Genomic DNA, 12,531 nt, shown 5'->3' on the forward strand with positions numbered 1-12,531 from the left:
AAAAAAAAACATACTGTACTTTTTAACTGATTTGTCTTTTTTATTGAAAGAACCTTTGATATCAATAAAAACACTATAAAGGACATTGGGGTTTGAATTTCAAACTTATGACTCTGTATGGAAAGTTTTTGAAATAATGAAAAACAAATATATAAAAAGAAATCGACACAAATGAGAACAGACAGCTTATGATATTTTTGGAAAAAAATGTCTTCATGCATGTTTAGCGACACACGGCACAAGAATAAAATAGTTTGTAATAGTATAAGCTCAACTAGTTTCATCTTTAGCATTGACTATTTACAGTAAAGCACATATATTTATGTTGTTCATCATATATTTGCAAATGAAAGCAGCATAAAAAGCATAAAGTTAAACCCACATAAAAACAAACAATGAGCACCAGGTAAAACTAAGAGGAAAGGAGTAAATCTTTGACTTCATTTGACTTTCTTCATGTAAAGAAACAGAGTAAACTGGTTAAGTCAGTTGTAGCACATGATGATGTTTAAGGCAATCCATAACCTTTTATTAAACGATTGTTACAAACAAACCTGATCCCAAAGAAAAGAGCAGAAAACTGATTCTACTGGCAATTTAACATGTTGTTTACTTCACAGAGATACCGGCTCTAATTTGAGATTCACATTGATGAGATTTTGGTTTGTCTGTAGTTCGGTCAAAAACACTGACGTGTCCCTCAGAAAGCATGATGTGACGACTGCTACACAGGCAAAAAACATAAATAGCAAGCAATTCCAGTTCCTATACAGACTATAAAGTCAACCACTTCATAATATACCGGCGGCACCAATGATGCTCCATTACGTCTAACATACAGGCAGAATTTGAAACTATCGATCATCACCACAAATAAAAAACTTTTAAATGATCGATCAGTACAAGAATATAAACATGCATTTATGTCAACAAAAACCTTTAAGCTTAATTACATCTCTAAAGATGATGTGTTTTTTTTACATACAGTATGCTTTAAAGTCTCCTGTAGTTAATTTGATGATTTAAAGGGATAGTTCACCCAAAAATAAACAATGGGTCAACATGTACTCAACCCTCATGTTGTTACAAACCTGTATTCATTTCTTTGTTCGACTGAACACACAGGAAGATAATTATAATCAAGCAGGAAACAGAAGCACTATTGACTTCCATGGTAGGAAAGAAAAATACTATGGAAGTCAATGGTGCTCAAAAATGGTCTGTTTACAAACATTGCTTAAAATATCTACTTTGTGTATAAACAAAGAAATTATTTTTAAGTTTGTAACACTATGAGAGTGAGTAAATGATGACAAATATATATTTTTTAGGTGCACTATCCCTTTAAAACTCATCTTTGAGCATCAAAGCACCACAAGTTTTTCTTCATGCTTCAATGTAAAGCCCGATTTATAGTCGTGCGTAAGCTCTACGCGGTAGGTTATCAGTAGCCTGACGTGCACCTTACAAAATTTTTAACAGCGTGTCAGTTCTACGCGGACTGCAAACGCTGTGATTGGTTCATCAGAACCCCTCCCGTCAGGTAAAAAAATTTACTTCCTTCATTGCTGGTCTTCTCAAATCATACACAACAAGTTGCTGTTTCTTCTGCATTTGTGGGTTAACTTGCCAAGCTTCTTCTTCTTTGACAGTCACGCTTCTACTGTGATTACACGCGTGGATACTGCCTACCAGTGTGTTTGCACATCGACGTGGACGACGACGTAAAGTATAAATGAAAACCAATGCAGAACTTTATGCCGTAGGCTCGGGCCATAGATATATAAGTGCATAGATGCTACATTCAGCAGTTTCAGACAAATAGCTGCTATGTCCGGTTTCACACAATGAATACGTTTTTATACTTTTTTCAGTATTGATGTTAAAACTTGCAGGCACAATGCATGCGTTTTTATATTTTTTTCAGTATTGAAGTTAAAACTTGCAAGTAGCACGTGCTCGCGTCACAGAAGTCGCAGTGCTGTGATTATTTCGGTGCAGAGTCTATGCATCCATACATAATATCTACGGCTCGAACTACTGATCCACTTGTTCAAACGTGTTAATGTGATTGGTTATACAGGATTAGTGAGGCGATTTTAAACTGCAGAAATGAGATTGTCTTTGAAAAACTCAAATTTTATGGAGAAAATACTCAGAAATGGTGTTGATTGATGGTGCGTCTTAAAGCATATTATAAACACGACATATAAACAACAATAAAATTAGATTTTCACCACAGGGGGACTTTAAAGCATAGCATGAATTATATAAAAACCTTATAGGACATCCAAAGCCTACAGTATCATTTAGATTTAATAACATATATTTGGGAAAGTTAATGGATCTTTGCATTTTTAATTAGGGTTAATTGTTGTATGGTTTCACAATAAAGTTATGACTTTGTCAATAAGTTAGTTTAGACCTCATGTACTCATATACATGCACAGGAAGTGTTTACAGGACACGCACACAGCCTCCAAATCTTAACTTTACAGATTTGCTGCATAAACAGGCAACAATCCTTTTATTTGCAAATGTTTAAATTGCGCATTAAATTGGTCTAAAAGCATTTCTACAAAATGACATTAGTGAGAAATATAACCTTTATTATTTATCCAGAAAACCAAAGAAGCGTGCCAATTGAAATGACGGCAGTGGAAAGACCTTTATTTATTGTAATGCAAGGGAATGTTTCTCTGGAATCATTTATCTCGCTTTCATTTTGCCAAGTGTTCCTTGAACTTTTATTGGTCTTGGAAGTTGGAATGGCATTTTTGTAAACTCCAAACCTTAACCCTACTCACGATTTAGCAAGCCTACAGAGGTAAATAATAGGTTGATCACAATGGCATAACAAGCTCCTAAACCTAACACTGACCCTAAACCCAATCCTACAATCTGATTGGTTGACTGGCAGATATGTTTGCTCGGTGACCCTGCACGTTACATCACCTCAACGTTTTCATAAGGGTAAGCCGACTGTAACTGTACATATTTTAATGTAAATGCTTTCGTATGAGCATACTTGATGCCTTATTTAGTGAATCAATACACTACACTGTCACGAAACGCATCATCAAGAGAGGCAGAAAAACTCACAGATGAAAATCACAGATGCTTTGTTGATTTGCATAGAATTTCTCAGCCACCGAAAAGAAAAGCATTAAAAGCGAGACACGTACAGGTGAGGCGTGAGCCTGAGCGATGCGTTCGGTTTTATACCTTCATGTCAGTAAAGAAATAGGAGTCGTACACCAGCATGTAACATGATTTCTGTAACAATTCTCCATAAAAACAACGGCCATTAAAAGCTTATACTAAAAATTCTAAACAAATAAAAACTTGCAATATCAAAATACAAAAGTCTCTCTCTCTCACACACGCACACACAGTAGTTGGACAGTGGTGATAGTGGATTTCGTTCTGAATGTTGTCTAGGCTAAAAATCTTTTTGGGAAGAGCATGGGTGCTATCAGGGTCCACATGTAGAGAAAAAGACAGACCCAACAGGACGCCATCTTGATCCAGAACACAGACCAGCTCCCATCCAACAGCCTCTCGATCTTCGCGTTGTCATAACTGCAGACATACAAGATCATTGCTCATTATAAATACAAATAAATAACAAATCACATATGATGAATAAGTGTGGTGTAGTTTTTATGCACAACTAATGTCTGAACAACTAAATGAACTACAGGTTGCTTTAAAAAAAAAAAAACTTGATTTGGGACACCTCTAGTGGTAAATGTAACTAAACAGGCACTAGACGAGGGTTAGCAGAAAGAAGACATGACCAGACCCAATGCCCAGTTCAGACTACCAGCAGTAGCAGAGCGACATAATCTCATTTATTTTAATGGAAGCCTGGTGACTTCTGGCGACAGTGACCGTTGGCGACCGATAGGCATGTCCAGAGACGAGACAAAATTAAGACAGGTTTAACAAGAGGCAGAAATTGAGTGATGAAACTTTTTGTTTATGACAATCAGAATTAGAAACGTCTAACGACCTCAATAAAATAGACAAGCGACACACATCGACAAAGTCGCTTGTAATGTGTACAGGGCATAAGGGGGTGTGTACTCCAAGGCGTTTAAACGCGGCTAAAAATGCCAGACAGCGTTTCTTTAGCTAGCGCTTTGGTTGGTATGATATTTCTGTTGTTTATCAGTCGTTTAATGATGCGCTGGTTGGTTGTGGTGGCATTTGTCCCGCCCCTCCTCCACTGTGATTGGATGGCTGGGTGAAAAGTGACATTGACCAACTGAGCGTTTCACCCACAGTTGAAAATTTTTTGAACACGTAAAAATGCTAAGCAAAGTATGGATAAAACCACCAGCTGCTGGTATTTTTTTAAAGCGCGGAGCTTGGTGTACACGCCCCCTTAGTAAGTCACCTTTGCCTTTGTATTGGGCCAATTCAGTATGTCGAATCAGCCGTGGAGCTCCTCTGGGAGTAGGATCATTCTGATTGGCTGTTCGGCATAAACAACCAGTGCATGAAAAGATAAACTGAGATAAAGATAAAGCGCGACCTCACGCAATACGTCATCATGTCAAGAGGTCACGGATGATGTATGCGAAACTACGCCCCAGTGTTTACAAGTGTGAAGAATGAGGACCGTTCCCACTTTGTTGTATGTGGAATGATACTAATTAATGTCTTTGTGTCAGTTTATTGTTTAAAATGGTCCGCAAATGTGCGTTTCATATATGTAACACGTGACATTTCGACGTCACTGCGCAATTACATGAGGTCGCGCTGGCGCATCACAGGACCGAAGATAGACGAGAAGTTGTTGTTTAAAAGTGCAATTTTTTTATTTTCTTGTCAAAAATGACAATCATTTTACTAGATAAGACCCCTATGCCTCGTTTGGGATCGTTTAGAGTCCTTTGAAACGTAAGTGTTGGGGTCCATTAAAATGGGAAAATCCTGGAATGTTTTCCTCAAAAAACATAAGTTCTTCTCGACTGAACAAAGAAAGACATCAACATTTTGGATGACATGGTGGTGAGTAAATTATTGGGATTTTTTTTTTAAAGAAATTTTTGGTAAGTAAGCTCTCCTTTGCTTATGTTTTTGTTCCCGTTTTAAGTAATGAACACTGACTACTGCCACCCGCTGGTATGGAACATTATCTCATCTCACCTCACGCAGGCGCAGACAACTAGCAATATGAGCTGACCTCACTGTCTGTGCTTATTCATTGGCACTTTTTGGTGTCCCTGCCCTTACACTGTAAGACAACAGTACACATGAAACTATGTTGTTATCCACTTACTGAAACCAGTTGGTTACAGTCATCATGACGTAAAGTGAGCCGAGGAAGAAGACGAAATGAAAGTAGCAGTAGCAATAGATGGTTCCCTCTTTCTCATCATACATGACGTTCTGTCCTCCTGCAGTCTTCTCATCATCGTAATCCTCTGTAGGAAATACATTTTTTTTTAAATAATCCACAAGGAGGCGCCACTGTTTTGTGGTAATGTGCCAATGCATAATTTTTGTGCTTGTTTTAAGTAAATATCTAACCTGTATCATCGACACAACAGAAGCAGCAGCGTGCTCTCTGAAAAAAACAAACAAACAAAAAAGATTGATTAATCATCTACATGAACAGAATGTTACTCCGATAAAGCACAGCAGGTCTTCACCTCATTTTCTGGCATATCGTTCCTGTAAACACGTAAAGCTGCTGTGCTTCTCTTGGTGGTGGAGGTCAGACTGTAAGAAAAAAAATCACAAAAAAATGTATTTAGCCTCATGAAACCTCGATTTGATTTACAAGCACTGCCATGAATCATGAAACTGACAGCTGATGCATGTGTAAATACGCCCTTGGTGGGAAGGAACATCTCTAAAAAGCATTGCCTCAGCAGACATGTCTGCATTTAATGATAAACACATGCAAGTTTAACTCCTCGCAGTAAGTGAGCTTTTAATCTTCACTTCATTCCTACAAGACTACCTGCTTTTAAGTCTAAATTAACATCTTGTCAAAGCTGGAAAATTACACGTTTACATTCTCCGAGGATTTTTTCGGGATCACCCATCTAAATAACATGTTAGAGGGACCTGCGCCCAGGCCAAGAATATCTGCAGTTAGTTTAAGGAACAGTTCACCCTAAAATTATTATTCACAGTCATGTCAAACCTTTATGACTTTCTTTACTCCATGCAACACAAAAGACGATGGTTTTGAGAGGGTTTAAAAATGATCTTTTTTTTGGAGAACAGGATTTATGAGTGACCGCAGGCGGGAAGATTTTCAGCACATGGAGACTTCATTTTCCTCACATTCTGTGAATTGAGAAGACTTGGAATATAGTCGCATGAAATACTTTATGGTACTTTTATGGATGTTTTTATAGCTCTTTTCGAAAACTGGCAGTGTGAATTACCCTCCAGTCTTGTTGTATTTAAAACAGCAGTTTTAGATTTTATTCACAGATGTTGTTTGGAACAACATGAGAGTTATCAAATAATTGACAGACTTGTCTTTTTGGGGTCATGTTCCTTTAAAGGGACTGCCATTTTTTTGAAAATATGCTCATTTTCCAGCTCCACTAGACTTAAACATTTGATTTTTACCGTTTTGGAATCCATTCAGCTGATCTCCGTGTCTGGCACCACCATTTTTAGCATAGCTTAGCATAATTCATTGAATCTGATCAGACCATTAACATCACATAAAAAAATTATATCACACAGCGCCTGAAAAAGTCCCCTTCTATTGAAAGTAACCAAGGGGACTATTTTCGGGCAGTGCGTAATATCACAAACTCTTTGGTTATTTTTTTGCGTGATGCTAATGGTCTAATCAGATTCAATGGACTATGCTAAGCTATGCTAAAAGTGGTACCGCCAGACTCAGAGATCAGCTGAATGGAAATGGTAAAAATGTAATGTTTAACTCTAGGGGAGCTGGAAAATGAGCATATTTTCAAAAAGAGTGAAGTTTCCCTTTAAGATGTGGTGCAAAAACTATAGTTTCATAGCTCATACCAAGAGTACAGTATACAGCCGAACAGTATGGCCGTCCCGACACCCTTTACTATGGTGGTGTCGCTCTGCAGTCCTGAGTTGAGGGGAAAGACGCAGACGGTGACGTTGTTGCCGTTTTCCAGCACCGCTACAAAAAAAAAAGGGAGAAAGCATTTTAATAAAGCAGTATAAGAGAACTGCAATGGGTGATGTGGTGAATTTAATTCATTAGGAAGCTATCGTGGTCATGCATTAACTGAATAGTTAACAGCTAACAATCTGTAAGATGAACCACAGGCCACACATTTACAGAGAAAAAGTGTGACAGACAGACAGACAAAAGTGAGAGCTATAGAGTCCAAACGTCACTTACTTTCAATGGGTTTGCTGGCGAGAGCTGAGAACGTGAGGTACATGACGTAGACGGTGATGACCGCAGGCTGCAGTAGACCTGAGGTAGGCTGAACTGTGTGGACAAAAGAGGAAATGGCACAGTTCTCAGATTTTAAACCACATTTTGAGTTCACAATGGGTTACAAGCCATAAACACATTGGCCCTCATTTATCATTCTTGCGTAGAAACGGGCGTAAATGTTGGCGTAAGATTATGCTTACACTCCTCTCACCGCCTGATTTATGAAACTGTGCGTACCTTTGATATTCAGGTGTACGCAATACCTGCCCTTCATAAATGCCGCGGCTGAAAACGATCGTCATTTGAATAACACGTCCATATAAATTCAAGTCTCCGCCTCCCCCACGCCCTCATTTTATGCCATTGACACACGAAAGACGGCAAAGAAGAGAAACCAGGGAAGTGGAAAGAAACAAAATTTTTTATTTGGGAGTTTAAAGAGCGGGATTAAAGACACATTTATAATTGGATGACAATTTGTAATATTCTTATTATTATTTTTATTATTAATGACGCTTATTGATATTTAGAACAATAATAATTTATTATTATTATTATTATTAGCCTACATCTAAATTCTATGTCTGCTTAATGGTTCGGTTAAGTTTTTTTAAAATAATATTTTTAAATGATGTTATAACTTTTGTAGTGTGTTGTTCTGTATTTACATACAGTTGTTTGTTAGCTGTATCTTAGATCCAGTTTGATACGGAGCTCCGAATATAATTCAAATTAACAATTTGTTTCCACGACATCCACATGTTTTACTAGGCAAATTCATAATTTGAAGTAATAATAATTGTAATAGTAATTACGAAATACTATAATAATTAATTCCAAGGAACAAACTGTTGAATATTGGGAACGAAAAGTGGATTACTTTTGTGAAGGATTATTGATGGATAGAGTTTTTTGGGCTTCAAATCAGAAGCACCATTTACTACCATTATAAAGCTTGTAACAGCCAGGAAATTTTCTAATATAACTCTAATTGTGTTTATGTGAGAAAAAAAGATAATCATATACATCGAGGATGGTTTGAGGGCGAGTAATTTTCACTTCTGGGTAAGCTATCCCTTTAACCCATCCAAAGTAAATAACTAGTTACTTGCAATTTTATTTTCAAACAGAGTTGGCGACAGAGAGTCGAGTTATGGATTGCAGCTTTTACGTCTGAAGACAGCATTGTATTGTTTACTGCAGGCAGCAATTTTACCATGAAATTAACTTTATAAAAAACGAACAAGTAGAAAACCTTAAACTTAGGCTGTTTTAGAAGTACAGCCATAACACATTAGATCACATATAGATAAAACCGCAAAAATTCCCCTAAAATTTTCCAGACATCCACAATGACTGCTTTAAACAATATCCTCATAAATGTTTGACTATTTATGATCATTGTATAAAACTGAAGAATCAGAACACACAGAAGTGGTGTGCACATCAACTAAACCCAAATTTGGGCCAGGTGCAAGACAACTGGATATGCAATCAATAAATACAAAAATGCAGTCTGCACACTGAAAAATACTGCTCCATACAAAAGTTTATTTAATTAATTAAAAAGCAACGTTTCGACCCTCAGGTCTTCATCAGGCACAATCTCAATAAGTGAGGAACACCTTTAAATACATAACAGGTGCTCACCTTAATTAGACTTCCTCACTTAGAAGTCATGTGACAGAAACAAATCATGTGACAGAGACAAATCATATGACAAACACTCAAAATACACCATCATATAACTTGAAAAGAAAAGACAAACATTTAAAAATTATTATAGAAATGGCTTGATATCAAAATCCTCATTCAACCCTAATGGTGACAAAGTATTTAGAGAATAAATCCAAAAACATTCTCTCTGTAATAATTTCTTCTCATAGTCTCCACCTCTTGATGGTTTAGTTACCTTTTCTATGCCGATGTACTTTAACACACTGACATTATGACCCATTTGCCTAAAATGAGACGCAATGGGACTACGCATATCACCGGTCCTAATGTTACTGCGATGTTCACAAATACGAATACGTAATTGTCTGGATGTTTTACCCACGTAGGCAAGACCACACGGGCAGCGAATTAAATAGATAACATGGGTTGAAGCACATGTGATAGTGCCCCGTATCGGAATGTCGCGACCAGTGCGTGGATGACTAAAAGAATTACATTTGTGTGTGAAAGCGCACTGAGCACAATTGCCACACCTGTAGTTACCTGGAGGGAGAGATGGAATACCTTTCATGCGTGCAGGATATTCAGATTTTACCAACCAATCACGGAGGTTAATTTGTCGTTTAAAAACTAATTTAGGATTGTTTTTAAAAACGCCAGACAAACTAGGATCACTAGAAATAATATGCCAGTGTTTTTTTTTAAATTCTACGAAACTCCGCACCCAGAGATAAGTACTTCGTTGTGCAAATGGGAGCATTGAAGGCTTGCGTTTTGTTGTTACGTTTGTTCTGGAAACACTGCATTTGAGATGTATCATTCAACTTCTGTTTGGCATTTTCTATCCATTCCATACGGTAACCACGATTCAGAAATCTTTTAGTTAACTGATTAGATTGGTAAGTGTAAGATTCATCCGTGCTGCACACTCTACGCACACGTTTAAACTGACTAATAGGCAAACTCTTAACTAAAGGTCTAGGATGGAAACTATCCACTCTCAAAATGGTATTTCGATCCGTAGGTTTACGATATAGATCGGTATGAAGTTTGCCGTCACATTTGTATACTCTAACATCAAGAAAACTGATGCTAACAGAGTCATATTCCATAGTGAAATTCACATGCTCATTCCTGGAATTAAGATAATTTAGAAATAACATCATCTCTGCAGGTGTAGCCTTGGTAATCATAAAAATGTCATCAATATACCGTTTGTAGAACAAAATATTAGGAAAAAAGGAATTTGACTCATTCAAAATAAAATCATTTTCGAAAATGCCCATATACAAGCAAGCATAGTTTGGTGCCATTTTACTACCCATTGCAGTACCTTTAATTTGTAAATAAAAATCATCCTGAAAACGAAAAAAGTTCTTAGTTAAGACAATGTTCGCTAAATCCAATAAACATGCTGTGCTGGGTTTTTCATCTGCAGGTCTTTTTGTTAGAAAATGTTCTAAAGCACCTAAACCTTCAATGTGAGGAATATTTGTATATAAACTCTGAACATCAAAGGTGGCCAAGAGCACATCATCTATAGCTAAATCAACACAAAATAGTGATTCAATAAAATCCATAGAGTCTCTGACATAGGAAGACAACATAGGTACAAAAGGTTTTATAAAATAATCCACATAAGAGGAGATGTTTTCAGTAAGACTACCAATGCCACTCACTATTGGACGACCTTTTAAAGGGGTGTCTAATCCTTTGTGAACCTTAGGCAGAGTATATATAATGGGTATTATTGGAAAATTATTACAGAGAGAATGTTTTTGGATTTATTCTCTAAATACTTTGTCACCATTAGGGTTGAATGAGGATTTTGATATCAAGCCATTTCTATAATAATTTTTTAAATGTTTGTCTTTTTCTTTTCAAGTTATATGATGGTGTATTTTGAGTGTTTGTCATATGATTTGTCTCTGTCACATGATTTGTTTCTGTCACATGACTTCTAAGTGAGGAAGTCTAATTAAGGTGAGCACCTGTTATGTATTTAAAGGTGTTCCTCACTTATTGAGATTGTGCCTGATGAAGACCTGAGGGTCGAAACGTTGCTTTTTAATTAATTAAATAAACTTTTGTATGGAGCAGTATTTTTCAGTGTGCAGACTGCATTTTTGTATTTATTCATTGTATAAAACTGCCTCACACATAGGATATCTTCCAGCTTCAGGCACTATGAATAAACTTTGCTGTTTAATATCAAACAAACATCTGCTTGTAAGTACAAAAAGTAGGTCAGTGAAGAAAGACCTTCAGCTGTGTAAACTCACAGGTCTGTATACAGGGTGAGATGGCCAGCAGGGAGACTATGAAGCACAGGCCGCAGTTGACTCCCAGAAAGAGTTTGTTTAGGAAGCAGGCCTCAGGGTGAGTGTAAAATATGATCATAAAGACCATGGCTCCCACCGCTATGGAGAACAGCACCAGAGTGACCAGAGCCAATGCTGCGTACCACATTTTATTATAATCGGCCCCCGAACTCCTGCGGACAGATACAGAGGAAGTGGTTAAACAAAACAAAGGCACTTCAAACATTCAGACATTCTTGCAAACACATGGGATTGAAAACAGGGTTTTATTCTGAAAATGACAATTTGAAGATTTTGACAAATTTACGATTTTGAGTCGCTAATCAAATACGCAACTTGACCATATTGACTGACCATGGTAAATTGTGGCATAAAAGGTCAGAACAGTTTGCTTGTCCTGAAAAATCCTCACTTGGAAAAATGTCAAATCATGCTGCAATAAACGAATCACCCGGTTTTGCACAATATTGTGGAATCTCTAAAGTTAACCCTTTAGAACCTTAAGCAAAAAGTTTTTTTTTACTATCAAATTGTAACACAATGTGCTATCATCAAGTGCAAGGTATCAGTTTTTTACCAGAAAATAAATAGCTTTCAATAAATTGCAATTATTAATTCATTACTGTGTTGTGAGTACATTAAATAGAAAAACAGCAGTGACGAAAGCTAGAAATTACAGCAATAAACCTTAATAAATAGACAATAGAACTTTTAGGAGCAATTAAATTTTTTTAAAAGGGGAAATGGTTGAAGAGTTCAAATTAATGGTAAAATTAATTGAGCTTATTTGACGACGACAATCTGGTTTAATAAGAAAAAAAAAACCTAACAAATATCCAATTCATTTTAAAGCTGAAATATGTAACTTTTTTGGTTAAAAATAAAGCATAAACAATTATTGAGAAAATACCCAAACAATCAAGTGTTCAAACCATAAGGGTGTCACGATTTCGAAATCGATCGAAATTAAGTCACAACCTCGAACTTCGAATTAAAAAAATGGGATTATCGATGCTGCTACGCCCCCATGTCACGTCCGGTCGGCTTGCCAAGCGGGGGAAAAAAATATTTTAAACACAAGGGATGTATTGCAACAACTCCTTAAAATGCATATCATAAACAGGA

The 12,531-nt window shown here is 36.8% G+C and overlaps 1 protein-coding gene across 1 annotated transcript in view; it reads right to left on the reverse strand.

Moving 5' to 3' along the window:
• Positions 1-27: 27 nt before the first annotated feature.
• The window catches only part of serinc5 (serine incorporator 5), a 34,630-nt gene continuing 22,126 nt past the window's right edge, over positions 28-12,531 (reverse strand). Inside the window, exons 6-12 of the mRNA XM_065284496.2 lie at positions 11,368-11,579; positions 7,367-7,459; positions 7,015-7,141; positions 5,664-5,733; positions 5,542-5,578; positions 5,291-5,435; positions 28-3,582 (exon numbers count right to left, since the gene is read on the reverse strand). Coding sequence (XP_065140568.1) covers positions 3,438-3,582; positions 5,291-5,435; positions 5,542-5,578; positions 5,664-5,733; positions 7,015-7,141; positions 7,367-7,459; positions 11,368-11,579 — 829 coding nt within the window. The 3' untranslated portion in view covers positions 28-3,437. The remainder of the gene's footprint in view (positions 3,583-5,290; positions 5,436-5,541; positions 5,579-5,663; positions 5,734-7,014; positions 7,142-7,366; positions 7,460-11,367; positions 11,580-12,531) is intronic.

Source organism: Paramisgurnus dabryanus, chromosome 5 (assembly GCF_030506205.2).
Source record: "Paramisgurnus dabryanus chromosome 5, PD_genome_1.1, whole genome shotgun sequence".
Lineage (NCBI taxonomy): Eukaryota > Metazoa > Chordata > Actinopteri > Cypriniformes > Cobitidae > Paramisgurnus > Paramisgurnus dabryanus.